The sequence below is a fragment of the Giraffa tippelskirchi genome, chromosome 14, assembly GCF_054371585.1.
Source record: "Giraffa tippelskirchi isolate mGirTip1 chromosome 14, T2T-mGirTip1v1.2.pri, whole genome shotgun sequence".
NCBI lineage: Eukaryota > Metazoa > Chordata > Mammalia > Artiodactyla > Giraffidae > Giraffa > Giraffa tippelskirchi.
Window position 1 is genome coordinate 9,282,939 of NC_137288.1, and position 27,725 is coordinate 9,310,663.

The 27,725-nt window shown below is 55.6% G+C and overlaps 4 protein-coding genes and 1 long non-coding RNA gene across 5 annotated transcripts in view; 1 reads left to right on the forward strand and 4 right to left on the reverse strand.

The window, feature by feature from the left end:
- Positions 1-27,725, forward strand: part of LOC145534148 (uncharacterized) — a 770,273-nt gene that overhangs the window by 683,310 nt on the left and 59,238 nt on the right. Inside the window, exons 89-92 of the long non-coding RNA XR_014074274.1 lie at positions 688-799; positions 8,327-8,438; positions 15,969-16,080; positions 23,610-23,721. This is a non-coding gene — a long non-coding RNA (uncharacterized LOC145534148). The remainder of the gene's footprint in view (positions 1-687; positions 800-8,326; positions 8,439-15,968; positions 16,081-23,609; positions 23,722-27,725) is intronic.
- On the reverse strand, positions 687-4,634 carry LOC145534114 (uncharacterized). Its single transcript, XM_081561486.1, has 3 exons — positions 4,449-4,634; positions 3,737-4,049; positions 687-3,484 (listed from the first exon to the last, which is right to left on the reverse strand). The coding sequence occupies exons 1-3, from the start codon at positions 4,581-4,583 to the stop codon at positions 2,856-2,858; spliced, it is 1,077 nt and encodes a 358-aa protein (XP_081417612.1). The 5' UTR covers positions 4,584-4,634; the 3' UTR covers positions 687-2,855.
- LOC145534120 (uncharacterized) lies at positions 10,471-12,273 on the reverse strand. The gene is made up of 3 exons (XM_081561493.1): positions 12,088-12,273; positions 11,376-11,688; positions 10,471-11,123 (listed from the first exon to the last, which is right to left on the reverse strand). Exons 1-3 carry the CDS (start codon positions 12,220-12,222, stop codon positions 10,495-10,497), a joined length of 1,077 nt encoding a protein of 358 aa, XP_081417619.1. The 5' UTR covers positions 12,223-12,273; the 3' UTR covers positions 10,471-10,494.
- LOC145534812 (uncharacterized) lies at positions 18,105-20,055 on the reverse strand. Its single transcript, XM_081563130.1, has 3 exons — positions 20,039-20,055; positions 19,018-19,328; positions 18,105-18,765 (listed from the first exon to the last, which is right to left on the reverse strand). Exons 1-3 carry the CDS (start codon positions 20,053-20,055, stop codon positions 18,137-18,139), a joined length of 957 nt encoding a protein of 318 aa, XP_081419256.1. The 3' UTR covers positions 18,105-18,136.
- LOC145534123 (uncharacterized) lies at positions 25,754-27,569 on the reverse strand. Its single transcript, XM_081561496.1, has 3 exons — positions 27,371-27,569; positions 26,659-26,971; positions 25,754-26,406 (listed from the first exon to the last, which is right to left on the reverse strand). Exons 1-3 carry the CDS (start codon positions 27,503-27,505, stop codon positions 25,778-25,780), a joined length of 1,077 nt encoding a protein of 358 aa, XP_081417622.1. The 5' UTR covers positions 27,506-27,569; the 3' UTR covers positions 25,754-25,777.

Here is a 27,725-nt window from a genome sequence, read left to right on the forward strand (position 1 = left end):
GGCATTTACTGGGACAGAAAAAATTGCCCTGAATTCCATGGACGGAAGAGCCTGGCTGTGTAGAGTTCGTGAGTTGCCGCGAATCAGACACAACTGAGGACACAAAAATTCTATAGATTAAAACACTTTTTGGGGGTGCGGGGAGTGAAAGGGGGGGATGTGGGTTTTTTTGTCTTATATAATAGCCAAGAGAAATCTAGTTTAAACCTAAATTCACATAGACGGGAAAGGTATAGCTCTCCGTCACCCTATTAAAAAAAAAAAAAACTACTAAACTTTTCTGAAAGTTTATTTAGTAGCTTCCTTGAGCAGTTCATTGTGAAGCATTTTTTTTTTTTTCTGTGACATTGGCCTCATTAAAAAGCACGGTTTGCCTTTACTGGATAATTCTGTTCATTGGTTTCTTAGGGAACCTTGGTAATATTTGAGTTTCCTGGGGAGTATGGTCACATGACCTGGCCCTGGCCAATCGGTGCGTTCCACCTCCCTGGCCACTGTGATTGGCTCCGGGCTGGGGCAGTGCCCAATCGGGGCCCAGGGCCGGGCCTCCCGTTGGAAGCCAGGGGAAGACGAGCTGTCGTCCTGCTGGGGTAGGGGAAGGGGTGGGGCCGGGGGAGGTCAGGCTCCAGCAGTGGGAGGGGCGTGAGGCCCGCCTGCGGCAGTTGGTGACCTTCCTGCTCCCCTCAGGGCAGAGCCGCCGGCCTGAGAATGAGGGCGCTGCTGAGCCCAGGGCCTGGGATGGCCCGTTGCTGCTGTGGTCCCAGAGCTCCACCCGAGACCTGAGGGAAGCCGTCTGCCCGTGAGTCCTCTCCCGCTTGTCTGTCAGCTTGTTTGAACCATGCTGGGTTTTCTGCCCAGCTGGCTAAGGGGAGTCCCTGGAAATGCAAGGGTGTGGGTTTTGGCAGACTTCAGGGAAGACATGCCAGATGAGCCTGGGAGACTCCAGCTTAATCTGGATTCAGGAGATATCTCTTCGGGCCAGCTAGTAATTGTAGGATAAGCCTAATGAGTCTTCACAGGATGAAGAGAGTAACGTGCCAAGGTAGCAATCGATGTCCTCATTCGAGAGGATGAAGCTGGTGCTCAGAGAAGGGGGGAACTTGGCCACAGCAAGGAGGTGTGCACCCAGACAGAACCCCCAGATCCGGCCATTGGAGCTCAGGGAGGCCACTGGTGTGGCTTGTCCCTGTGGCAGGGGCCGAGGCACGCAGCCCACCCTGATTCCTGCGGGGGCCTGACTTGGGAAGTGCCATCTGGTAGCTTTGAGACTCACCAAACCAAATTGCACTGGAGAGAGGAGGGACACCTTCCTTCATCCACCCCCCACCCCCGCCGGATTCCCACATACCCTGACCCCTTTCTCCCGATTTCGGAGCCATTTCCAGAGTCCCGCTCATATGACCTCATTCGAAGTGCACTGTGGACGAGCTGCCATCTGCAGCTACTACCACAGCGGCCAAGGGCTTTAGCTCCCGACTACCTCCCTTCCTTTGGAACTTGGGGGCCCTCTACTCCCCACTTGCACACCACAGACCTTTGCTGAGGATTGTGGGGACCCTCACTCAGTTTGCAGTACGTTGTAGCCATCCCTGTCCTCTCTATACCTCCCTTGAAACTCAGCTTGTGAGCTCCTTTGGAGCAGCGTGGCCCACCTGGCTGCAACGGAAGAGACACAGCTGACAGTGAAACAACAGCTTAGATCTGAGACCCGGAAAGCTCTGTCAGAAGGGACCTCCCTCTTCACACCGTAGAGGCTGTAGGAGGCGCCAGGCTTTCGAACCAGTGCTGGGGCCAAAATGACTCCACAGCTGTTTTCCTTCCTGGGGAGGGTTCTGGCTCGAGTGGGAATGGCTCAAGTCTCCTAAGGTTCTGCAAGCCCACTGTGTGCAGATTCACGGTACACAGAGAGGAGAAGGTGGAGTCCTGCCCTGTAGGTGGTCACAGCTCACGGATGAGCCAGGCAGGCAGGCAGGCAGGGCATGAGAACACCTGAGCTGCCTTCATGAGTGAATGGTGTGGGGGCAGAGGAAGAGAAGCCGGTCTGCTCCCTCGTGTGGTGCCCCGGGCAGGTTGTCCCCAGAGGAAACCCTTACGACGGTGAGGACTATCACTGCTGTTTCCCAAGGGGTTCCGTCGGTGCGTGTCTTCCCCGGAGCGGTCAGGCCGTCTCTCAAGTACACGGGCCATGGGCATTGCCTCTCCTTGGAACTTCCCATGTGTTTCTCTTTTTTATGGAACAGTGATTTTCTAGAGGGGTTCTGGGCCACAAGGATGTTGGGTCATTTTCTAGCCTTCTGTCATGAAGAACGCTTTCCTGGGTGTTGGGGTGGTTTGTTGTTCCAGCTCCCTTTCTTGGCTTCTTTTGGGAGCTGGTGCAACAAGACGAGCTCAGCCTCTGCCTTCTGGCTGAGATGTCACCCTTGACACAGCAATGCCTGCCTGGAGATAATGATGGCAGTTGCCAAAAGGGCTTCGTTTGGCACATGGTATCTTGAAAGGACGTACACCGTCCTTTCAGATATCAAAGGCTAGTTCAAATGACATACAAATGAGAACTCTCCAATGGAGTCTTACAGTAGTTGGAGAGTCCAAAAAACACTCCTTCAGTCATTTCACTGAGAGTCATTGATTGGGGACACCAAGAATATAGGAAGGAATGCACAAAGAAAGGATGAAATTGTGTTCAGGATCGGGGGAAGGGATGAACAGGGCGTGCTTGCCTTGAATCCAGGCTTTGTTGGGGGGTGGGGCATAAAGATCAAACGGGTCTGAAACTACAAAGTGGTGATGGTAACACAGTATCACCAGAGTTACACAACAGTGTTCCCAAATTGCAACAATGATGAAAAAGTTTACTAATCCCAACTTAACCAACAAAAGTACAGGAAACCATACAAAAAATAAAACATCACCAGAAAGGTGGAAACAAAGCAAATGCAAAGCAGTTCAGGGGAAAGGAACTCCATGTCCCCTGGGGGCAGACCGAGTTGCCAGCCTCCACGGTGAGCAGACGGGGATGGAGGCTGCAGAGCCGACCGCTCCCCTGGACGTGGTGTTTCCGGCAAGGGCTCTGGGTGTCTGTCCAGAGCGGGGGCTCGTTCTCCCTGCAGGGGTGGGTGAGTCATCGTGGGCGTCTGGGTGTTGCGCGGGAGCCAGGGCAGGCTCTCCCTGCCGAGGCGGTGACTCCTCCTCTGCCTCGGGTTCTCCTGCCAGAGCCCGAGCAGGTAGAGGTGCACGTGGAGGTGGAGGTTCTGGCTGAGGGGGTGGGACATCAGTGCCTGGGGCTGGGGGTCCTGCAGGCATGGAGATCCGATCTGCCCGGTGTGCTGGCCAGTACCCAGCTGGCCTGGTGTCTCTGCGAGGGCAAGTCTCGGTTCTCCATCTGCCCTCGGTGGATCCCTGGGTCCTGCACCTGGAGCCAGCACCTCTGTAGGGACAGGTCTGGGAAGCGGAGCCTGGTTCCAGTTGGAGGCCAGTGCTAGAGCTGGGGGAGAAGCAAAGTTTGCCCACAGGCCAGCCTTGGCATGTGCGTCTCCCGGGACAGAAAGCTTCCAAGAGATTCCCAAAGAATACCCAGCGTCGGATGTCTTTTGGGACTGAAGTGTGCAAGATGGGGGGCGGGGGGTGTGAGGCCAGCGCTTGCTGCAGGCCCAGCAGCAGCTTTCGGGGAGTCGTCCATGTGTAGCTCAGCACCCCCTCCCCACACACTCCCGTGCACCAGCCCCAGCGTCCTCACCTCTGTGCTCTGGCGTGCTGGGCTCCAGGTCCTCCTGCTGCCTCAGAGGCCGGGGTTCTCGGGACTCTGGGTCGGAGCCGGGTGTGCTGAGCTCCGTGGCAGCCTCAGACTGGGCCGCCGGGTGTATCCTGGGCGGTGTCTCGGCAGCAGGCCTTCCCCGCCTCCGCTTCTCCCCCGGTGGGGCTGATGCCTCCGTGGGCACGCTCACCTGGAGCCTGCACTGGGCCTCACGGGCGGGGGGGTGGTGCTCCGACCCCTCCCTCCGGGAGGTGGATGGGGTGTCCCCGTCCTCGGCCTCATCACGTGGGAAGCTCTGCAACGACAGTGACCGTCAGCCAGCCATGCTAGGAGTTTTCCGAGCTGGGCCTGGGCAGTGGAGCCGCTGCTTCTGCCTGCTCGAACTTCTCTTCCCAGAAGGGTCAGAGACGTGTGTCTGCTCAGATCCCCACCCGGGAGGAAAGAGACCCACCTGAGGGTGTGAGGTCCGCCTGGGCGGCCGCCGCTGCCCGCACTCTCCCCATCCCGCCCAGCCTGCTCTCCCCTGGGGTGTGGACACAACTTGTCCGCAGGCTTCTGACCCCACATCCGCCTGGGCTTCCTTGAGGGAGACACACCCCAAGAAACCCGCATCCACACACACGGGCAAAGGACCCGGTGTTTCCGGGTGGCATGGGAGAGGCGGCCTGGTCCGTCCTGGGGCTCCCCGTGTTACCTTTCTGTTTCTCCGGGCAAAGGGCCAGAGGCCTCTCGGGGGTGTCCTGAGCCAACGTCGACAGGGTGCCCGCGCACACTGCCTGTGAGCACTCCTGAGGCCCCGGCCTCTGGGCAGGGGCAAACAGCCGAACATCTTGGCAGCCAGTGAACTGGCTGGGGGCTCCTCTCCGCTCTGGAGGCCTGGATACCCGGGCTGCGGGTTCTGTTGGGTTCTGTTGCCGGCAGGTGACATCATCTCCTGGGGTTCGTGCTGAGGTCCCTTCCCCAAAACTTCCCAAGGGAATCTCTGGGTTTCTGACTGCTCGACCACCCCCCTTGGGCCATGTGCAGGCACAGTGACACCCACACAGCCCAGCCCACAGCCCTGGGGAGGCCTGGGTTCAGCCAGGGCCTGAGCTCCGAGGACCCCACTGCTCTCAGACCAGGCTCCTTCTTCTCATAAGTGGTGTGGCCCTGGACAAGCATATGCCCCTCAGGGTTGCCCCAGTCTCTCCATCTGCAGAGTGGTGGTCATTCTCCCATCTGCTTCCTAGGTCTGTCGGCCTACGAGCAGCTCCATGCCTTTCCACCTGGGGCCGATATCACGTGGAGCTTGTGCGCTGAGACTTCAGAAAGAAAGATTCCATCCAGGGCTGACACAGCACAGAATGGGGCAGAACGAGGCCTGGATGCGCCGTGGTACCCAGGAAAAGGCTCTCCCCCTCCTGACTGTTTTGAGACCCCGCATCCAAGTTGGAGGACCGAAAGGAAGACTCGAAGGTCTCCCTCTCTTATAGAAAAGAGTAGCCAACTTTCTGCTCCTCTGTTTCCATTGAGATTCTGTTCAAGTGTCCCAGCTCGGCTTCTGCGGGTGGCTGAGCTTCTAATGGCTCCCTGCGTTCTTGTCTTTTCCTCTCCAAACCTTCCGTCCTTTCCCCCCTTCTGGGGTGGAAGGGCGCTGTCATTGCTTCTACCTTCGAGGCAGATTGAGGAAAAGTCTGGACCGTCGACTCCTTTCCTCTCTTTGGTTCCGTGTCTCTCTCTGGCTGTGTCCCTCTCTTTTCCTTTCTCAGTTCCGTCTGTGTCTTCCTCTTTCTCTCTCGTGTGTGGATGGATGGATGCTAGGGATGCACATGTATATGATTAGATGAGGGTTATGTTTTAGGGATAGGTTAGAGGGAGAGAAAGGCTTTAGGTCGGAGTTGGTCATGGGGGAAGGGTCAAGGGTGGTGGTGGTGTTGTTTCTTGGAATCTGAGTGCTGTGCATTCTTCGTCTCTTTCCATATGAACCCCTTCTCAGATACACCACTTGCAAGGAGTCTCTCATGTTCTGTTTCCTATCTTTTGCATTTGTGAATGCTTAGCTTCTCTGTTGTGAAGAGGTTCCATTGGATGGAAACCCATGGGTGTACTTCGTGTACCTCTTTGCCTTACTTGAAGAGACCCATTTCGACCTCCGCCCAGCAAATGGCAAGGAGACTCTGATGTTAAGGAGCCTTTGACCTACGCTTCTTTCTAGCTATCTCATGACATCAGTCTTTAGGGTGAGGTTTTCCCCCTATATTGAGGTGGTATGAGATCAAAACCAATAGCGTTCTTCAGATGTAGCTGTCTGGTTTTCCCATGGACATTGATTGAAGAGGCTTTCTTGTTCCCATTTGGATATTCTCCCCTTCTGTGTCAGAGATGAGTTGACCATGGATGCTGGGGTTTGTTTCTGGACCCTCCACTTTATTCCATCGATCTGGATCTGTGTGTGTTGTTGTATTCCCAATAGCATACTGTCCTGCTGCTGCTGCTGCGGCTAAGTCACTTCAGTCGTGTCTGACTCTGCGTGACCCCATGGCCTGCAGCCTACCAGGCTCCTCCGTCCAGGACATTTTCCAGGCAAGAGTACTGGAGTGGGTCGCCATTGCCTTCTCCGATACTCTCCTGAGGATCCTAGTTTGGTCGTCTAATTTCCTTTCACACAACCTTGGATGTCCGTATCGGGGCTTTTTCGTCGGATTGTATTGACAGTTTAGGCTCTTTTCTGTCTCCGTACCCCTTTTGCAATTCTTTGTTCGGTGCGAAAATGCATTGGCATTTTGGGAGGAATAGCATCGAAGCTGTGGATTGCCTTGTGGGGCTGTGACATCATTTTCCCAATAGGAATTCTTTCAAGCCCTGAGCACAGCTTCTCTTTCCAGTGATTGGTGTGGGCTTGATCTTCCTTCTTCCATCTCTCGCCGTTTTGTGAGAACAGGTCCATCCTTCCCTTCTGGGTTAGATGGACTGGTGGGTATCACTTCAGTGAATGGCATTGTCAGTGGGGGTGATAATTCCCTTCTCGTTGGAAGACTTTGCTGTGAGTATTAGAAATGCAAGTGACTTCTCTTCCCCTTCCTCCCTGTCCATCTCTCAGAGCCACCGGGAAACAGAGGCCTCATCCACGGTCACACAGGCCTGAGGGGGTGCAACTAGACTGTTGTTTCTTCAGGCCCTCAGTGCTGGACATCATCCGGGATCCTCTGTGTGTGTCTTCCTCAGTCTGGTGTCCCTTCAGACCTTTCCCTAGTTTTCACAGGCTTGTTGTGTTGGTGTTCTTTGTCTGTTTGGAGACACATCCTTGATAAGCTTTGTGTTTCCACTCATTCGTCTCGCGATGTATGACCTGTCTTTTGCTTTTGTCATGAGGTCTTTCCCACAGTAGATATCTTTGATTTTGCAAAGTCCACTGTATTCTCTGGGTTGTTTTTTTTTGTGGACTGGCTTTTAGTTTTGTGTGTGAAGACTCAAAGCACGTGTCCGGTTTCTGCTCATTGTTCTTCGAGATTTGTGACAAGTTTTCATGGAAAGTTTGTCTAGGGATAACTGGAAGTGAACTCGGTGTAAGGTGTCAAGTCTCCATCTCCATTCTTGTCATCCCCTGCAGTTTCCAATTCCCTGTTCCTGAGTGGTTTTAGAGACCTTGTGGGGAGTTTGGTTGCATTGGAGTTTGCATTTCCACCTTGATTCGATTCACACTGTTCTGCCCTCAGGGACACTGTCAAGGGGGAGTGAGGAGCAGCCTGCACTTCCAGCAGTGACCACACGGTGGGGCGAGTGCTGCTCTCCCCTCAGGGAGCCCCAGGCCACAGGCATCCCAGTGAGGAGCCAGCTCTGTGCTCAGCTGAAAGGAGTTAGTCTCTCAGGAGCCTCTGAGCCCTTGCCTTTGGATCACCCAGGGTGGGCATTTACTGGGACAGAAAAAATTGCCCTGAATTCCATGGACGGAAGAGCCTGGCTGTGTAGAGTTCGTGAGTTGCCGCGAATCAGACACAACTGAGGACACAAAAATTCTATAGATTAAAACACTTTTTGGGGGTGCGGGGAGTGAAAGGGGGGGATGTGGGTTTTTTTGTCTTATATAATAGCCAAGAGAAATCTAGTTTAAACCTAAATTCACATAGACGGGAAAGGTATAGCTCTCCGTCACCCTATTAAAAAAAAAAAAAACTACTAAACTTTTCTGAAAGTTTATTTAGTAGCTTCCTTGAGCAGTTCATTGTGAAGCATTTTTTTTTTTTTCTGTGACATTGGCCTCATTAAAAAGCACGGTTTGCCTTTACTGGATAATTCTGTTCATTGGTTTCTTAGGGAACCTTGGTAATATTTGAGTTTCCTGGGGAGTATGGTCACATGACCTGGCCCTGGCCAATCGGTGCGTTCCACCTCCCTGGCCACTGTGATTGGCTCCGGGCTGGGGCAGTGCCCAATCGGGGCCCAGGGCCGGGCCTCCCGTTGGAAGCCAGGGGAAGACGAGCTGTCGTCCTGCTGGGGTAGGGGAAGGGGTGGGGCCGGGGGAGGTCAGGCTCCAGCAGTGGGAGGGGCGTGAGGCCCGCCTGCGGCAGTTGGTGACCTTCCTGCTCCCCTCAGGGCAGAGCCGCCGGCCTGAGAATGAGGGCGCTGCTGAGCCCAGGGCCTGGGATGGCCCGTTGCTGCTGTGGTCCCAGAGCTCCACCCGAGACCTGAGGGAAGCCGTCTGCCCGTGAGTCCTCTCCCGCTTGTCTGTCAGCTTGTTTGAAGCATGCTGGGTTTTCTGCCCAGCTGGCTAAGGGGAGTCCCTGGAAATGCAAGGGTGTGGGTTTTGGCAGACTTCAGGGAAGACATGCCAGATGAGCCTGGGAGACTCCAGCTTAATCTGGATTCAGGAGATATCTCTTCGGGCCAGCTAGTAATTGTAGGATAAGCCTAATGAGTCTTCACAGGATGAAGAGAGTAACGTGCCAAGGTAGCAATCGATGTCCTCATTCGAGAGGATGAAGCTGGTGCTCAGAGAAGGGGGGAACTTGGCCACAGCAAGGAGGTGTGCACCCAGACAGAACCCCCAGATCCGGCCATTGGAGCTCAGGGAGGCCACTGGTGTGGCTTGTCCCTGTGGCAGGGGCCGAGGCACGCAGCCCACCCTGATTCCTGCGGGGGCCTGACTTGGGAAGTGCCATCTGGTAGCTTTGAGACTCACCAAACCAAATTGCACTGGAGAGAGGAGGGACACCTTCCTTCATCCACCCCCCACCCCCGCCGGATTCCCACATACCCTGACCCCTTTCTCCCGATTTCGGAGCCATTTCCAGAGTCCCGCTCATATGACCTCATTCGAAGTGCACTGTGGACGAGCTGCCATCTGCAGCTACTACCACAGCGGCCAAGGGCTTTAGCTCCCGACTACCTCCCTTCCTTTGGAACTTGGGGGCCCTCTACTCCCCACTTGCACACCACAGACCTTTGCTGAGGATTGTGGGGACCCTCACTCAGTTTGCAGTACGTTGTAGCCATCCCTGTCCTCTCTATACCTCCCTTGAAACTCAGCTTGTGAGCTCCTTTGGAGCAGCGTGGCCCACCTGGCTGCAACGGAAGAGACACAGCTGACAGTGAAACAACAGCTTAGATCTGAGACCCGGAAAGCTCTGTCAGAAGGGACCTCCCTCTTCACACCGTAGAGGCTGTAGGAGGCGCCAGGCTTTCGAACCAGTGCTGGGGCCAAAATGACTCCACAGCTGTTTTCCTTCCTGGGGAGGGTTCTGGCTCGAGTGGGAATGGCTCAAGTCTCCTAAGGTTCTGCAAGCCCACTGTGTGCAGATTCACGGTACACAGAGAGGAGAAGGTGGAGTCCTGCCCTGTAGGTGGTCACAGCTCACGGATGAGCCAGGCAGGCAGGCAGGCAGGGCATGAGAACACCTGAGCTGCCTTCATGAGTGAATGGTGTGGGGGCAGAGGAAGAGAAGCCGGTCTGCTCCCTCGTGTGGTGCCCCGGGCAGGTTGTCCCCAGAGGAAACCCTTACGACGGTGAGGACTATCACTGCTGTTTCCCAAGGGGTTCCGTCGGTGCGTGTCTTCCCCGGAGCGGTCAGGCCGTCTCTCAAGTACACGGGCCATGGGCATTGCCTCTCCTTGGAACTTCCCATGTGTTTCTCTTTTTTATGGAACAGTGATTTTCTAGAGGGGTTCTGGGCCACAAGGATGTTGGGTCATTTTCTAGCCTTCTGTCATGAAGAACGCTTTCCTGGGTGTTGGGGTGGTTTGTTGTTCCAGCTCCCTTTCTTGGCTTCTTTTGGGAGCTGGTGCAACAAGACGAGCTCAGCCTCTGCCTTCTGGCTGAGATGTCACCCTTGACACAGCAATGCCTGCCTGGAGATAATGATGGCAGTTGCCAAAAGGGCTTCGTTTGGCACATGGTATCTTGAAAGGACGTACACCGTCCTTTCAGATATCAAAGGCTAGTTCAAATGACATACAAATGAGAACTCTCCAATGGAGTCTTACAGTAGTTGGAGAGTCCAAAAAACACTCCTTCAGTCATTTCACTGAGAGTCATTGATTGGGGACACCAAGAATATAGGAAGGAATGCACAAAGAAAGGATGAAATTGTGTTCAGGATCGGGGGAAGGGATGAACAGGGCGTGCTTGCCTTGAATCCAGGCTTTGTTGGGGGGTGGGGCATAAAGATCAAACGGGTCTGAAACTACAAAGTGGTGATGGTAACACAGTATCACCAGAGTTACACAACAGTGTTCCCAAATTGCAACAATGATGAAAAAGTTTACTAATCCCAACTTAACCAACAAAAGTACAGGAAACCATACAAAAAATAAAACATCACCAGAAAGGTGGAAACAAAGCAAATGCAAAGCAGTTCAGGGGAAAGGAACTCCATGTCCCCTGGGGGCAGACCGAGTTGCCAGCCTCCACGGTGAGCAGACGGGGATGGAGGCTGCAGAGCCGACCGCTCCCCTGGACGTGGTGTTTCCGGCAAGGGCTCTGGGTGTCTGTCCAGAGCGGGGGCTCGTTCTCCCTGCAGGGGTGGGTGAGTCATCGTGGGCGTCTGGGTGTTGCGCGGGAGCCAGGGCAGGCTCTCCCTGCCGAGGCGGTGACTCCTCCTCTGCCTCGGGTTCTCCTGCCAGAGCCCGAGCAGGTAGAGGTGCACGTGGAGGTGGAGGTTCTGGCTGAGGGGGTGGGACATCAGTGCCTGGGGCTGGGGGTCCTGCAGGCATGGAGATCCGATCTGCCCGGTGTGCTGGCCAGTACCCAGCTGGCCTGGTGTCTCTGCGAGGGCAAGTCTCGGTTCTCCATCTGCCCTCGGTGGATCCCTGGGTCCTGCACCTGGAGCCAGCACCTCTGTAGGGACAGGTCTGGGAAGCGGAGCCTGGTTCCAGTTGGAGGCCAGTGCTAGAGCTGGGGGAGAAGCAAAGTTTGCCCACAGGCCAGCCTTGGCATGTGCGTCTCCCGGGACAGAAAGCTTCCAAGAGATTCCCAAAGAATACCCAGCGTCGGATGTCTTTTGGGACTGAAGTGTGCAAGATGGGGGGCGGGGGGTGTGAGGCCAGCGCTTGCTGCAGGCCCAGCAGCAGCTTTCGGGGAGTCGTCCATGTGTAGCTCAGCACCCCCTCCCCACACACTCCCGTGCACCAGCCCCAGCGTCCTCACCTCTGTGCTCTGGCGTGCTGGGCTCCAGGTCCTCCTGCTGCCTCAGAGGCCGGGGTTCTCGGGACTCTGGGTCGGAGCCGGGTGTGCTGAGCTCCGTGGCAGCCTCAGACTGGGCCGCCGGGTGTATCCTGGGCGGTGTCTCGGCAGCAGGCCTTCCCCGCCTCCGCTTCTCCCCCGGTGGGGCTGATGCCTCCGTGGGCACGCTCACCTGGAGCCTGCACTGGGCCTCACGGGCGGGGGGGTGGTGCTCCGACCCCTCCCTCCGGGAGGTGGATGGGGTGTCCCCGTCCTCGGCCTCATCACGTGGGAAGCTCTGCAACGACAGTGACCGTCAGCCAGCCATGCTAGGAGTTTTCCGAGCTGGGCCTGGGCAGTGGAGCCGCTGCTTCTGCCTGCTCGAACTTCTCTTCCCAGAAGGGTCAGAGACGTGTGTCTGCTCAGATCCCCACCCGGGAGGAAAGAGACCCACCTGAGGGTGTGAGGTCCGCCTGGGCGGCCGCCGCTGCCCGCACTCTCCCCATCCCGCCCAGCCTGCTCTCCCCTGGGGTGTGGACACAACTTGTCCGCAGGCTTCTGACCCCACATCCGCCTGGGCTTCCTTGAGGGAGACACACCCCAAGAAACCCGCATCCACACACACGGGCAAAGGACCCGGTGTTTCCGGGTGGCATGGGAGAGGCGGCCTGGTCCGTCCTGGGGCTCCCCGTGTTACCTTTCTGTTTCTCCGGGCAAAGGGCCAGAGGCCTCTCGGGGGTGTCCTGAGCCAACGTCGACAGGGTGCCCGCGCACACTGCCTGTGAGCACTCCTGAGGCCCCGGCCTCTGGGCAGGGGCAAACAGCCGAACATCTTGGCAGCCAGTGAACTGGCTGGGGGCTCCTCTCCGCTCTGGAGGCCTGGATACCCGGGCTGCGGGTTCTGTTGGGTTCTGTTGCCGGCAGGTGACATCATCTCCTGGGGTTCGTGCTGAGGTCCCTTCCCCAAAACTTCCCAAGGGAATCTCTGGGTTTCTGACTGCTCGACCACCCCCCTTGGGCCATGTGCAGGCACAGTGACACCCACACAGCCCAGCCCACAGCCCTGGGGAGGCCTGGGTTCAGCCAGGGCCTGAGCTCCGAGGACCCCACTGCTCTCAGACCAGGCTCCTTCTTCTCATAAGTGGTGTGGCCCTGGACAAGCATATGCCCCTCAGGGTTGCCCCAGTCTCTCCATCTGCAGAGTGGTGGTCATTCTCCCATCTGCTTCCTAGGTCTGTCGGCCTACGAGCAGCTCCATGCCTTTCCACCTGGGGCCGATATCACGTGGAGCTTGTGCGCTGAGACTTCAGAAAGAAAGATTCCATCCAGGGCTGACACAGCACAGAATGGGGCAGAACGAGGCCTGGATGCGCCGTGGTACCCAGGAAAAGGCTCTCCCCCTCCTGACTGTTTTGAGACCCCGCATCCAAGTTGGAGGACCGAAAGGAAGACTCGAAGGTCTCCCTCTCTTATAGAAAAGAGTAGCCAACTTTCTGCTCCTCTGTTTCCATTGAGATTCTGTTCAAGTGTCCCAGCTCGGCTTCTGCGGGTGGCTGAGCTTCTAATGGCTCCCTGCGTTCTTGTCTTTTCCTCTCCAAACCTTCCGTCCTTTCCCCCCTTCTGGGGTGGAAGGGCGCTGTCATTGCTTCTACCTTCGAGGCAGATTGAGGAAAAGTCTGGACCGTCGACTCCTTTCCTCTCTTTGGTTCCGTGTCTCTCTCTGGCTGTGTCCCTCTCTTTTCCTTTCTCAGTTCCGTCTGTGTCTTCCTCTTTCTCTCTCGTGTGTGGATGGATGGATGCTAGGGATGCACATGTATATGATTAGATGAGGGTTATGTTTTAGGGATAGGTTAGAGGGAGAGAAAGGCTTTAGGTCGGAGTTGGTCATGGGGGAAGGGTCAAGGGTGGTGGTGGTGTTGTTTCTTGGAATCTGAGTGCTGTGCATTCTTCGTCTCTTTCCATATGAACCCCTTCTCAGATACACCACTTGCAAGGAGTCTCTCATGTTCTGTTTCCTATCTTTTGCATTTGTGAATGCTTAGCTTCTCTGTTGTGAAGAGGTTCCATTGGATGGAAACCCATGGGTGTACTTCGTGTACCTCTTTGCCTTACTTGAAGAGACCCATTTCGACCTCCGCCCAGCAAATGGCAAGGAGACTCTGATGTTAAGGAGCCTTTGACCTACGCTTCTTTCTAGCTATCTCATGACATCAGTCTTTAGGGTGAGGTTTTCCCCCTATATTGAGGTGGTATGAGATCAAAACCAATAGCGTTCTTCAGATGTAGCTGTCTGGTTTTCCCATGGACATTGATTGAAGAGGCTTTCTTGTTCCCATTTGGATATTCTCCCCTTCTGTGTCAGAGATGAGTTGACCATGGATGCTGGGGTTTGTTTCTGGACCCTCCACTTTATTCCATCGATCTGGATCTGTGTGTGTTGTTGTATTCCCAATAGCATACTGTCCTGCTGCTGCTGCTGCGGCTAAGTCACTTCAGTCGTGTCTGACTCTGCGTGACCCCATGGCCTGCAGCCTACCAGGCTCCTCCGTCCAGGACATTTTCCAGGCAAGAGTACTGGAGTGGGTCGCCATTGCCTTCTCCGATACTCTCCTGAGGATCCTAGTTTGGTCGTCTAATTTCCTTTCACACAACCTTGGATGTCCGTATCGGGGCTTTTTCGTCGGATTGTATTGACAGTTTAGGCTCTTTTCTGTCTCCGTACCCCTTTTGCAATTCTTTGTTCGGTGCGAAAATGCATTGGCATTTTGGGAGGAATAGCATCGAAGCTGTGGATTGCCTTGTGGGGCTGTGACATCATTTTCCCAATAGGAATTCTTTCAAGCCCTGAGCACAGCTTCTCTTTCCAGTGATTGGTGTGGGCTTGATCTTCCTTCTTCCATCTCTCGCCGTTTTGTGAGAACAGGTCCATCCTTCCCTTCTGGGTTAGATGGACTGGTGGGTATCACTTCAGTGAATGGCATTGTCAGTGGGGGTGATAATTCCCTTCTCGTTGGAAGACTTTGCTGTGAGTATTAGAAATGCAAGTGACTTCTCTTCCCCTTCCTCCCTGTCCATCTCTCAGAGCCACCGGGAAACAGAGGCCTCATCCACGGTCACACAGGCCTGAGGGGGTGCAACTACACTGTTGTTTCTTCAGGCCCTCAGTGCTGGACATCATCCGGGATCCTCTGTGTGTGTCTTCCTCAGTCTGGTGTCCCTTCAGACCTTTCCCTAGTTTTCACAGGCTTGTTGTGTTGGTGTTCTTTGTCTGTTTGGAGACACATCCTTGATAAGGTTTGTGTTTCCACTCATTTGTCTCGCGATGTATGACCTGTCTTTTGCTTTTGTCATGAGGTCTTTCCCACAGTAGATATCTTTGATTTTGCAAAGTCCACTGTATTCTCTGGGTTTTTTTTTTTTTGTGGACTGGCTTTTAGTTTTGTGTGTGAAGACTCAAAGCACGTGTCCGGTTTCTGCTCATTGTTCTTCGAGATTTGTGACAAGTTTTCATGGAAAGTTTGTCTAGGGATAACTGGAAGTGAACTCAGTGTAAGGTGTCAAGTCTCCATCTCCATTCCTGTCATCCCCTGCAGTTTCCAATTCCCTGTTCCTGAGTGGTTTTAGAGACCTTGTGGGGAGTTTGGTTGCATTGGAGTTTGCATTTCCACCTTGATTCGATTCACACTGTTCTGCCCTCAGGGACACTGTCAAGGGGGAGTGAGGAGCAGCCTGCACTTCCAGCAGTGACCACACGGTGGGGCGAGTGCTGCTCTCCCCTCAGGGAGCCCCAGGCCACAGGCATCCCAGTGAGGAGCCAGCTCTGTGCTCAGCTGAAAGGAGTTAGTCTCTCAGGAGCCTCTGAGCCCTTGCCTTTGGATCACCCAGGGTGGGCATTTACTGGGACAGAAAAAATTGCCCTGAATTCCATGGACGGAAGAGCCTGGCTGTGTAGAGTTCGTGAGTTGCCGCGAATCAGACACAACTGAGGACACAAAAATTCTATAGATTAAAACACTTTTTGGGGGTGGGGGGGAGTGAAAGGGGGGGATGTGGGTTTTTTTGTCTTATATAATAGCCAAGGGAAATCTAGTTTAAACCTAAATTCACATAGACGGGAAAGGTATAGCTCTCCGTCACCCTATTAAAAAAAAAAAAAAAACTACTAAACTTTTCTGAAAGTTTATTTAGTAGCTTCCTTGAGCAGTTCATTGTGAAGCATTTTTTTTTTTTCTGTGACATTGGCCTCATTAAAAAGCACGGTTTGCCTTTACTGGATAATTCTGTTCATTGGTTTCTTAGGGAACCTTGGTAATATTTGAGTTTCCTGGGGAGTATGGTCACATGACCTGGCCCTGGCCAATCGGTGCGTTCCACCTCCCTGGCCACTGTGATTGGCTCCGGGCTGGGGCAGTGCCCAATCGGGGCCCAGGGCCGGGCCTCCCGTTGGAAGCCAGGGGAAGACGAGCTGTCGTCCTGCTGGGGTAGGGGAAGGGGTGGGGCCGGGGGAGGTCAGGCTCCAGCAGTGGGAGGGGCGTGAGGCCCGCCTGCGGCAGTTGGTGACCTTCCTGCTCCCCTCAGGGCAGAGCCGCTGGCCTGAGAATGAGGGCGCTGCTGAGCCCAGGGCCTGGGATGGCCCGTTGCTGCTGTGGTCCCAGAGCTCCACCCGAGACCTGAGGGAAGCCGTCTGCCCGTGAGTCCTCTCCCGCTTGTCTGTCAGCTTGTTTGAAGCATGCTGGGTTTTCTGCCCAGCTGGCTAAGGGGAGTCCCTGGAAATGCAAGGGTGTGGGTTTTGGCAGACTTCAGGGAAGACATGCCAGATGAGCCTGGGAGACTCCAGCTTAATCTGGATTCAGGAGATATCTCTTCGGGCCAGCTAGTAATTGTAGGATAAGCCTAATGAGTCTTCACAGGATGAAGAGAGTAACGTGCCAAGGTAGCAATCGATGTCCTCATTCGAGAGGATGAAGCTGGTGCTCAGAGAAGGGGGGAACTTGGCCACAGCAAGGAGGTGTGCACCCAGACAGAACCCCCAGATCCGGCCATTGGAGCTCAGGGAGGCCACTGGTGTGGCTTGTCCCTGTGGCAGGGGCCGAGGCACGCAGCCCACCCTGATTCCTGCGGGGGCCTGACTTGGGAAGTGCCATCTGGTAGCTTTGAGACTCACCAAACCAAATTGCACTGGAGAGAGGAGGGACACCTTCCTTCATCCACCCCCCACCCCCGCCGGATTCCCACATACCCTGACCCCTTTCTCCCGATTTCGGAGCCATTTCCAGAGTCCCGCTCATATGACCTCATTCGAAGTGCACTGTGGACGAGCTGCCATCTGCAGCTACTACCACAGCGGCCAAGGGCTTTAGCTCCCGACTACCTCCCTTCCTTTGGAACTTGGGGGCCCTCTACTCCCCACTTGCACACCACAGACCTTTGCTGAGGATTGTGGGGACCCTCACTCAGTTTGCAGTACGTTGTAGCCATCCCTGTCCTCTCTATACCTCCCTTGAAACTCAGCTTGTGAGCTCCTTTGGAGCAGCGTGGCCCACCTGGCTGCAACGGAAGAGACACAGCTGACAGTGAAACAACAGCTTAGATCTGAGACCCGGAAAGCTCTGTCAGAAGGGACCTCCCTCTTCACACCGTAGAGGCTGTAGGAGGCGCCAGGCTTTCGAACCAGTGCTGGGGCCAAAATGACTCCACAGCTGTTTTCCTTCCTGGGGAGGGTTCTGGCTCGAGTGGGAATGGCTCAAGTCTCCTAAGGTTCTGCAAGCCCACTGTGTGCAGATTCACGGTACACAGAGAGGAGAAGGTGGAGTCCTGCCCTGTAGGTGGTCACAGCTCACGGATGAGCCAGGCAGGCAGGCAGGCAGGGCATGAGAACACCTGAGCTGCCTTCATGAGTGAATGGTGTGGGGGCAGAGGAAGAGAAGCCGGTCTGCTCCCTCGTGTGGTGCCCCGGGCAGGTTGTCCCCAGAGGAAACCCTTACGACGGTGAGGACTATCACTGCTGTTTCCCAAGGGGTTCCGTCGGTGCGTGTCTTCCCCGGAGCGGTCAGGCCGTCTCTCAAGTACACGGGCCATGGGCATTGCCTCTCCTTGGAACTTCCCATGTGTTTCTCTTTTTTATGGAACAGTGATTTTCTAGAGGGGTTCTGGGCCACAAGGATGTTGGGTCATTTTCTAGCCTTCTGTCATGAAGAACGCTTTCCTGGGTGTTGGGGTGGTTTGTTGTTCCAGCTCCCTTTCTTGGCTTCTTTTGGGAGCTGGTGCAACAAGACGAGCTCAGCCTCTGCCTTCTGGCTGAGATGTCACCCTTGACACAGCAATGCCTGCCTGGAGATAATGATGGCAGTTGCCAAAAGGGCTTCGTTTGGCACATGGTATCTTGAAAGGACGTACACCGTCCTTTCAGTTATCAAAGGCTAGTTCAAATGACATACAAATGAGAACTCTCCAATGGAGTCTTACAGTAGTTGGAGAGTCCAAAAAACACTCCTTCAGTCATTTCACTGAGAGTCATTGATTGGGGACACCAAGAATATAGGAAGGAATGCACAAAGAAAGGATGAAATTGTGTTCAGGATCGGGGGAAGGGATGAACAGGGCGTGCTTGCCTTGAATCCAGGCTTTGTTGGGGGGTGGGGCATAAAGATCAAACGGGTCTGAAACTACAAAGTGGTGATGGTAACACAGTATCACCAGAGTTACACAACAGTGTTCCCAAATTGCAACAATGATGAAAAAGTTTACTAATCCCAACTTAACCAACAAAAGTACAGGAAACCATACAAAAAATAAAACATCACCAGAAAGGTGGAAACAAAGCAACTGCAAAGCAGTTCAGGGGAAAGGAACTCCATGTCCCCTGGGGGCAGACCGAGTTGCCAGCGTCCACGGTGAGCAGACGGGGATGGAGGCTGCAGAGCCGACCGCTCCCCTGGACGTGGTGTTTCCGGCAAGGGCTCTGGGTGTCTGTCCAGAGCGGGGGCTCGTTCTCCCTGCAGGGGTGGGTGAGTCATCGTGGGCGTCTGGGTGTTGCGCGGGAGCCAGGGCAGGCTCTCCCTGCCGAGGCGGTGACTCCTCCTCTGCCTCGGGTTCTCCTGCCAGAGCCCGAGCAGGTAGAGGTGCACGTGGAGGTGGAGGTTCTGGCTGAGGGGGTGGGACATCAGTGCCTGGGGCTGGGGGTCCTGCAGGCATGGAGATCCGATCTGCCCGGTGTGCTGGCCAGTACCCAGCTGGCCTGGTGTCTCTGCGAGGGCAAGTCTCGGTTCTCCATCTGCCCTCGGTGGATCCCTGGGTCCTGCACCTGGAGCCAGCACCTCTGTAGGGACAGGTCTGGGAAGCGGAGCCTGGTTCCAGTTGGAGGCCAGTGCTAGAGCTGGGGGAGAAGCAAAGTTTGCCCACAGGCCAGCCTTGGCATGTGCGTCTCCCGGGACAGAAAGCTTCCAAGAGATTCCCAAAGAATACCCAGCGTCGGATGTCTTTTGGGACTGAAGTGTGCAAGATGGGGGGCGGGGGGTGTGAGGCCAGCGCTTGCTGCAGGCCCAGCAGCAGCTTTCGGGGACTCGTCCCTGTGTAGCTCAGCACCCCCTCCCCACACACTCCCGTGCACCAGCCCCAGCGTCCTCACCTCTGTGCTCTGGCGTGCTGGGCTCCAGGTCCTCCTGCTGCCTCAGAGGCCGGGGTTCTCGGGACTCTGGGTCGGAGCCGGGTGTGCTGAGCTCCGTGGCAGCCTCAGACTGGGCCGCCGGGTGTATCCTGGGCGGTGTGTCGGCAGCAGGCCTTCCCCGCCTCCGCTTCTCCCCCGGTGGGGCTGATGCCTCCGTGGGCACGCTCACCTGGAGCCTGCACTGGGCCTCACGGGCGGGGGGGTGGTGCTCCGACCCCTCCCTCCGGGAGGTGGATGGGGTGTCCCCGTCCTCGGCCTCATCACGTGGGAAGCTCTGCAACGACAGTGACCGTCAGCCAGCCATGCTAGGAGTTTTCCGAGCTGGGCCTGGGCAGTGGAGCCGCTGCTTCTGCCTGCTCGAACTTCTCTTCCCAGAAGGGTCAGAGACGTGTGTCTGCTCAGATCCCCACCCGGGAGGAAAGAGACCCACCTGAGGGTGTGAGGTCCGCCTGGGCGGCCGCCGCTGCCCGCACTCTCCCCATCCCGCCCAGCCTGCTCTCCCCTGAGGTGTGGACACAACTTGTCCGCAGGCTTCTGACCCCACATCCGCCTGGGCTTCCTTGAGGGAGACACACCCCAAGAAACCCGCATCCACACACACAGGCAAAGGACCCGGTGTTTCCGGGTGGCATGGGAGAGGCGGCCTGGTCCGTCCTGGGGCTCCCCGTGTTACCTTTCTGTTTCTCCGGGCAAAGGGCCAGAGGCCTCTCGGGGGTGTCCTGAGCCAACGTCGACAGGGTGCCCGCGCACACTGCCTGTGAGCACTCCTGAGGCCCCGGCCTCTGGGCAGGGGCAAACAGCCGAACATCCTGGCAGCCAGTGAACTGGCTGGGGGCTCCTCTCCGCTCTGGAGGCCTGGATACCCGGGCTGCGGGTTCTGTTGGGTTCTGTTGCCGGCAGGTGACATCATCTCCTGGGGTTCGTGCTGAGGTCCCTTCCCCAAAACTTCCCAAGGGAATCTCTGGGTTTCTGACTGCGCGACCACCCCCCTTGGGCCATGTGCAGGCACAGTGACACCCACACAGCCCAGCCCACAGCCCTGGGGAGGCCTGGGTTCAGCCAGGGCCTGAGCTCCGAGGACCCCACTGCTCTCAGACCAGGCTCCTTCTTCTCATAAGTGGTGTGGCCCTGGACAAGCATATGCCCCTCAGGGTTGCCCCAGTCTCTCCATCTGCAGAGCGGTGGTCATTCTCCCATCTGCTTCCTAGGTCTGTCGGCCTACGAGCAGCTCCATGCCTTTCCACCTGGGGCCGATATCACGTGGAGCTTGTGCGCTGAGACTTCAGAAAGAAAGATTCCATCCAGGGCTGACACAGCACAGAATGGGGCAGAACGAGGCCTGGATGCGCCGTGGTACCCAGGAAAAGGCACTCCCCCTCCTGACTGTTTTGAGACCCCGCATCCAAGTTGGAGGACCGAAAGGAAGACTCGAAGGTCTCCCTCTCTTACAGAAAAGAGTAGCCAACTTTCTGCTCCTCTGTTTCCATTGAGATTCTGTTCAAGTGTCCCAGCTTGGCTTCTGCGGGTGGCTGAGCTTCTAATGGCTCCCTGCGTTCTTGTCTTTTCCTCTCCAAACCTTCCGTCCTTTTCCCCCTTCTGGGGTGGAAGGGCGCTGTCATTGCTTCTACCTTCGAGGCAGATTGAGGAAAAGTCTGGACCGTCGACTCCTTTCCTCTCTTTGGTTCCGTGTCTCTCTCTGGCTGTGTCCCTCTCTTTTCCTTTCTCAGTTCCGTCTGTGTCTTCCTCTTTCTCTCTCGTGTGTGGATGGATGGATGCTAGGGATGCACATGTATATGATTAGATGAGGGTTATGTTTTAGGGATAGGTTAGAGGGAGAGAAAGGCTTTAGGTCGGAGTTGGTCATGGGGGAAGGGTCAAGGGTGGTGGTGGTGTTGTTTCTTGGAATCTGAGTGCTGTGCATTCTTCGTCTCTTTCCATATGAACCCCTTCTCAGATACACCACTTGCAAGGAGTCTCTCATGTTCTGTTTCCTATCTTTTGCATTTGTGAATGCTTAGCTTCTCTGTTGTGAAGAGGTTCCATTGGATGGAAACCCATGGGTGTACTTCGTGTACCTCTTTGCCTTACTTGAAGAGACCCATTTCGACCTCCGCCCAGCAAATGGCAAGGAGACTCTGATGTTAAGGAGCCTTTGACCTACGCTTCTTTCTAGCTATCTCATGACATCAGTCTTTAGGGTGAGGTTTTCCCCCTATATTGAGGTGGTATGAGATCAAAACCAATAGCGTTCTTCAGATGTAGCTGTCTGGTTTTCCCATGGACATTGATTGAAGAGGCTTTCTTGTTCCCATTTGGATATTCTCCCCTTCTGTGTCAGAGATGAGTTGACCATGGATGCTGGGGTTTGTTTCTGGACCCTCCACTTTATTCCATCGATCTGGATCTGTGTGTGTTGTTGTATTCCCAATAGCATACTGTCCTGCTGCTGCTGCTGCGGCTAAGTCACTTCAGTCGTGTCTGACTCTGCGCGACCCCATGGCCTGCAGCCTACCAGGCTCCTCCGTCCAGGACATTTTCCAGGCAAGGGTACTGGAGTGGGTCGCCATTGCCTTCTCCGATACTCTCCTGAGGATCCTAGTTTGGTCGTCTAATTTCCTTTCACACAACCTTGGATGTCCGTATCGGGGCTTTTTCGTCGGATTGTATTGACAGTTTAGGCTCTTTTCTGTCTCCGTACCCCTTTTGCAATTCTTTGTTCGGTGCGAAAATGCATTGGCATTTTGGGAGGAATAGCATCGAAGCTGTGGATTGCCTTGTGGGGCTGTGACATCATTTTCCCAATAGGAATTCTTTCAAGCCCTGAGCACAGCTTCTCTTTCCAGTGATTGGTGTGGGCTTGATCTTCCTTCTTCCATCTCTCGCCGTTTTGTGAGAACAGGTCCATCCTTCCCTTCTGGGTTAGATGGACTGGTGGGTATCACTTCAGTGAATGGCATTGTCAGTGGGGGTGATAATTCCCTTCTCGTTGGAAGACTTTGCTGTGAGTATTAGAAATGCAAGTGACTTCTCTTCCCCTTCCTCCCTGTCCATCTCTCAGAGCCACCGGGAAACAGAGGCCTCATCCACGGTCACACAGGCCTGAGGGGGTGCAACTAGACTGTTGTTTCTTCAGGCCCTCAGTGCTGGACATCATCCGGGATCCTCTGTGTGTGTCTTCCTCAGTCTGGTGTCCCTTCAGACCTTTCCCTAGTTTTCACAGGCTTGTTGTGTTGGTGTTCTTTGTCTGTTTGGAGACACATCCTTGATAAGCTTTGTGTTTCCACTCATTCGTCTCGCGATGTATGACCTGTCTTTTGCTTTTGTCATGAGGTCTTTCCCACAGTAGATATCTTTGATTTTGCAAAGTCCACTGTATTCTCTGGGTTTTTTTTTTTGTGGACTGGCTTTTAGTTTTGTGTGTGAAGACTCAAAGCACGTGTCCGGTTTCTGCTCATTGTTCTTCGAGATTTGTGACAAGTTTTCATGGAAAGTTTGTCTAGGGATAACTGGAAGTGAACTCGGTGTAAGGTGTCAAGTCTCCATCTCCATTCCTGTCATCCCCTGCAGTTTCCAATTCCCTGTTCCTGAGTGGTTTTAGAGACCTTGTGGGGAGTTTGGTTGCATTGGAGTTTGCATTTCCACCTTGATTCGATTCACACTGTTCTGCCCTCAGGGACACTGTCAAGGGGGAGTGAGGAGCAGCCTGCACTTCCAGCAGTGACCACACGGTGGGGCGAGTGCTGCTCTCCCCTCAGGGAGCCCCAGGCCACAGGCATCCCAGTGAGGAGCCAGCTCTGTGCTCAGCTGAAAGGAGTTAGTCTCTCAGGAGCCTCTGAGCCCTTGCCTTTGGATCACCCAGGGTGGGCATTTACTGGGACAGAAAAAATTGCCCTGAATTCCATGGACGGAAGAGCCTGGCTGTGTAGAGTTCGTGAGTTGCCGCGAATCAGACACAACTGAGGACACAAAAATTCTATAGATTAAAACACTTTTTGGGGGTGGGGGGGAGTGAAAGGGGGGGATGTGGGTTTTTTTGTCTTATATAATAGCCAAGGGAAATCTAGTTTAAACCTAAATTCACATAGACGGGAAAGGTATAGCTCTCCGTCACCCTATTAAAAAAAAAAAAAAAAAACTACTAAACTTTTCTGAAAGTTTATTTAGTAGCTTCCTTGAGCAGTTCATTGTGAAGCATTTTTTTTTTTCTGTGACATTGGCCTCATTAAAAAGCACGGTTTGCCTTTACTGGATAATTCTGTTCATTGGTTTCTTAGGGAACCTTGGTAATATTTGAGTTTCCTGGGGAGTATGGTCCCATGACCTGGCCCTGGCCAATCGGTGCGTTCCACCTCCCTGGCCACTGTGATTGGCTCCGGGCTGGGGCAGTGCCCAATCGGGGCCCAGGGCCGGGCCTCCCGTTGGAAGCCAGGGGAAGATGAGCTGTCGTCCTGCTGGGGTAGGGGAAGGGGTGGGGCCGGGGGAGGTCAGGCTCCAGCAGTGGGAGGGGCGTGAGGCCCGCCTGCGGCAGTTGGTGACCTTCCTGCTCCCCTCAGGGCAGAGCCGCCGGCCTGAGAATGAGGGCGCTGCTGAGCCCAGGGCCTGGGATGGCCCGTTGCTGCTGTGGTCCCAGAGCTCCACCCGAGACCTGAGGGAAGCCGTCTGCCCGTGAGTCCTCTCCCGCTTGTCTGTCAGCTTGTTTGAAGCATGCTGGGTTTTCTGCCCAGCTGGCTAAGGGGAGTCCCTGGAAATGCAAGGGTGTGGGTTTTGGCAGACTTCAGGGAAGACAGGCCAGGTGAGCCTGGGAGACTCCAGCTTAATCTGGATTCAGGAGATATCTCTTCGGGCCAGCTAGTAATTGTAGGATAAGCCTAATGAGTCTTCACAGGATGAAGAGAGTAACGTGCCAAGGTAGCAATCGATGTCCTCATTCGAGAGGATGAAGCTGGTGCTCAGAGAAGGGGGGAACTTGGCCACAGCAAGGAGGTGTGCACCCAGACAGAACCCCCAGATCCGGCCATTGGAGCTCAGGGAGGCCACTGGTGTGGCTTGTCCCTGTGGCAGGGGCCGAGGCACGCAGCCCACCCTGATTCCTGCGGGGGCCTGACTTGGGAAGTGCCATCTGGTAGCTTTGAGACTCACCAAACCAAATTGCACTGGAGAGAGGAGGGACACCTTCCTTCATCCACCCCCCACCCCCGCCGGATTCCCACATACCCTGACCCCTTTCTCCCGATTTCGGAGCCATTTCCAGAGTCCCGCTCATATGACCTCATTCGAAGTGCACTGTGGACGAGCTGCCATCTGCAGCTACTACCACAGCGGCCAAGGGCTTTAGCTCCCGACTACCTCCCTTCCTTTGGAACTTGGGGGCCCTCTACTCCCCACTTGCACACCACAGACCTTTGCTGAGGATTGTGGGGACCCTCACTCAGTTTGCAGTACGTTGTAGCCATCCCTGTCCTCTCTATACCTCCCTTGAAACTCAGCTTGTGAGCTCCTTTGGAGCAGCGTGGCCCACCTGGCTGCAACGGAAGAGACACAGCTGACAGTGAAACAACAGCTTAGATCTGAGACCCGGAAAGCTCTGTCAGAAGGGACCTCCCTCTTCACACCGTAGAGGCTGTAGGAGGCGCCAGGCTTTCGAACCAGTGCTGGGGCCAAAATGACTCCACAGCTGTTTTCCTTCCTGGGGAGGGTTCTGGCTCGAGTGGGAATGGCTCAAGTCTCCTAAGGTTCTGCAAGCCCACTGTGTGCAGATTCACGGTACACAGAGAGGAGAAGGTGGAGTCCTGCCCTGTAGGTGGTCACAGCTCACGGATGAGCCAGGCAGGCAGGCAGGCAGGGCATGAGAACACCTGAGCTGCCTTCATGAGTGAATGGTGTGGGGGCAGAGGAAGAGAAGCCGGTCTGCTCCCTCGTGTGGTGCCCCGGGCAGGTTGTCCCCAGAGGAAACCCTTACGACGGTGAGGACTATCACTGCTGTTTCCCAAGGGGTTCCGTCGGTGCGTGTCTTCCCCGGAGCGGTCAGGCCGTCTCTCAAGTACACGGGCCATGGGCATTGCCTCTCCTTGGAACTTCCCATGTGTTTCTCTTTTTTACGGAACAGTCATTTTCTAGAGGGGTTCTGGGCCACAAGGATGTTGGGTCATTTTCTAGCCTTCTGTCATGAAGAACGCTTTCCTGGGTGTTGGGGTGGTTTGTTGTTCCAGCTCCCTTTCTTGGCTTCTTTTGGGAGCTGGTGCAACAAGACGAGCTCAGCCTCTGCCTTCTGGCTGAGATGTCACCCTTGACACAGCAATGCCTGCCTGGAGATAATGATGGCAGTTGCCAAAAGGGCTTCGTTTGGCACATGGTATCTTGAAAGGACGTACACCGTCCTTTCAGATATCAAAGGCTAGTTCAAATGACATACAAATGAGAACTCTCCAATGGAGTCTTACAGTAGTTGGAGAGTCCAAAAAACACTCCGTCAGTCATTTCACTGAGAGTCATTGATTGGGGACACCAAGAATATAGGAAGGAATGCACAAAGAAAGGATGAAATTGTGTTCAGGATCGGGGGAAGGGATGAACAGGGCGTGCTTGCCTTGAATCCAGGCTTTGTTGGGGGGTGGGGCATAAAGATCAAACGGGTCTGAAACTACAAAGTGGTGATGGTAACACAGTATCACCAGAGTTACACAACAGTGTTCCCAAATTGCAACAATGATGAAAACGTTTACTAATCCCAACTTAACCAACAAAAGTACAGGAAACCATACAAAAAATAAAACATCACCAGAAAGGTGGAAACAAAGCAACTGCAAAGCAGTTCAGGGGAAAGGAACTCCATGTCCCCTGGGGGCAGACCGAGTTGCCAGCGTCCACGGTGAGCAGACGGGGATGGAGGCTGCAGAGCCGACCGCTCCCCTGGACGTGGTGTTTCCGGCAAGGGCTCTGGGTGTCTGTCCAGAGCGGGGGCTCGTTCTCCCTGCAGGGGTGGGTGAGTCATCGTGGGCGTCTGGGTGTTGCGCGGGAGCCAGGGCAGGCTCTCCCTGCCGAGGCGGTGACTCCTCCTCTGCCTCGGGTTCTCCTGCCAGAGCCCGAGCAGGTAGAGGTGCACGTGGAGGTGGAGGTTCTGGCTGAGGGGGTGGGACATCAGTGCCTGGGGCTGGGGGTCCTGCAGGCATGGAGATCCGATCTGCCCGGTGTGCTGGCCAGTACCCAGCTGGCCTGGTGTCTCTGCGAGGGCAAGTCTCGGTTCTCCATCTGCCCTCGGTGGATCCCTGGGTCCTGCACCTGGAGCCAGCACCTCTGTAGGGACAGGTCTGGGAAGCGGAGCCTGGTTCCAGTTGGAGGCCAGTGCTAGAGCTGGGGGAGAAGCAAAGTTTGCCCACAGGCCAGCCTTGGCATGTGCGTCTCCCGGGACAGAAAGCTTCCAAGAGATTCCCAAAGAATACCCAGCGTCGGATGTCTTTTGGGACTGAAGTGTGCAAGATGGGGGGCGGGGGGTGTGAGGCCAGCGCTTGCTGCAGGCCCAGCAGCAGCTTTCGGGGACTCGTCCCTGTGTAGCTCAGCACCCCCTCCCCACACACTCCCGTGCACCAGCCCCAGCGTCCTCACCTCTGTGCTCTGGCGTGCTGGGCTCCAGGTCCTCCTGCTGCCTCAGAGGCCGGGGTTCTCGGGACTCTGGGTCGGAGCCGGGTGTGCTGAGCTCCGTGGCAGCCTCAGACTGGGCCGCCGGGTGTATCCTGGGCGGTGTGTCGGCAGCAGGCCTTCCCCGCCTCCGCTTCTCCCCCGGTGGGGCTGATGCCTCCGTGGGCACGCTCACCTGGAGCCTGCACTGGGCCTCACGGGCGGGGGGGTGGTGCTCCGACCCCTCCCTCCGGGAGGTGGATGGGGTGTCCCCGTCCTCGGCCTCATCACGTGGGAAGCTCTGCAACGACAGTGACCGTCAGCCAGCCATGCTAGGAGTTTTCTGAGCTGGGCCTGGGCAGTGGAGCCGCTGCTTCTGCCTGCTCGAACTTCTCTTCCCAGAAGGGTCAGAGACGTGTGTCTGCTCAGATCCCCACCCGGGAGGAAAGAGACCCACCTGAGGGTGTGAGGTCCGCCTGGGCGGCCGCCGCTGCCCGCACTCTCCCCATCCCGCCCAGCCTGCTCTCCCCTGGGGTGTGGACACAACTTGTCCGCAGGCTTCTGACCCCACATCCGCCTGGGCTTCCTTGAGGGAGACACACCCCAAGAAACCCGCATCCACACACACGGGCAAAGGACCCGGTGTTTCCGGGTGGCATGGGAGAGGCGGCCTGGTCCGTCCTGGGGCTCCCCGTGTTACCTTTCTGTTTCTCCGGGCAAAGGGCCAGAGGCCTCTCGGGGGTGTCCTGAGCCAACGTCGACAGGGTGCCCGCGCACACTGCCTGTGAGCACTCCTGAGGCCCCGGCCTCTGGGCAGGGGCAAACAGCAGAACATCCTGGCAGCCAGTGAACTGGCTGGGGGCTCCTCTCCGCTCTGGAGGCCTGGATACCCGGGCTGCGGGTTCTGTTGGGTTCTGTTGCCGGCAGGTGACATCATCTCCTGGGGTTCGTGCTGAGGTCCCTTCCCCAAAACTTCCCAAGGGAATCTCTGGGTTTCTGACTGCTCGACCACCCCCCTTAGGCCATGTGCAGGCACAGTGACACCCACACAGCCC

Bases quoted from the DNA above. Each gene is read 5' to 3' on its own strand.
- LOC145534114 (XM_081561486.1), bottom strand. From the start codon at position 4,583: ATGTTCGGCTGTTTGCCCCTGCCCAGAGGCCGGGGCCTCAGGAGTGCT. The intron at 4,050-4,448 runs GTAACACGGGGA...CTGTCGTTGCAG, and splicing joins TTGCCCGGAGAAACAGAAAG to AGCTTCCCACGTGATGAGGC. The intron at 3,485-3,736 runs GTGAGGACGCTG...CTTCTCCCCCAG, and splicing joins CAGCACGCCAGAGCACAGAG to CTCTAGCACTGGCCTCCAAC.
- LOC145534120 (XM_081561493.1), bottom strand. From the start codon at position 12,222: ATGTTCGGCTGTTTGCCCCTGCCCAGAGGCCGGGGCCTCAGGAGTGCT. The intron at 11,689-12,087 runs GTAACACGGGGA...CTGTCGTTGCAG, and splicing joins TTGCCCGGAGAAACAGAAAG to AGCTTCCCACGTGATGAGGC. The intron at 11,124-11,375 runs GTGAGGACGCTG...CTTCTCCCCCAG, and splicing joins CAGCACGCCAGAGCACAGAG to CTCTAGCACTGGCCTCCAAC.
- LOC145534812 (XM_081563130.1), bottom strand. The intron at 18,766-19,017 runs GTGAGGACGCTG...CTTCTCCCCCAG, and splicing joins CAGCACGCCAGAGCACAGAG to CTCTAGCACTGGCCTCCAAC.
- LOC145534123 (XM_081561496.1), bottom strand. From the start codon at position 27,505: ATGTTCTGCTGTTTGCCCCTGCCCAGAGGCCGGGGCCTCAGGAGTGCT. The intron at 26,972-27,370 runs GTAACACGGGGA...CTGTCGTTGCAG, and splicing joins TTGCCCGGAGAAACAGAAAG to AGCTTCCCACGTGATGAGGC. The intron at 26,407-26,658 runs GTGAGGACGCTG...CTTCTCCCCCAG, and splicing joins CAGCACGCCAGAGCACAGAG to CTCTAGCACTGGCCTCCAAC.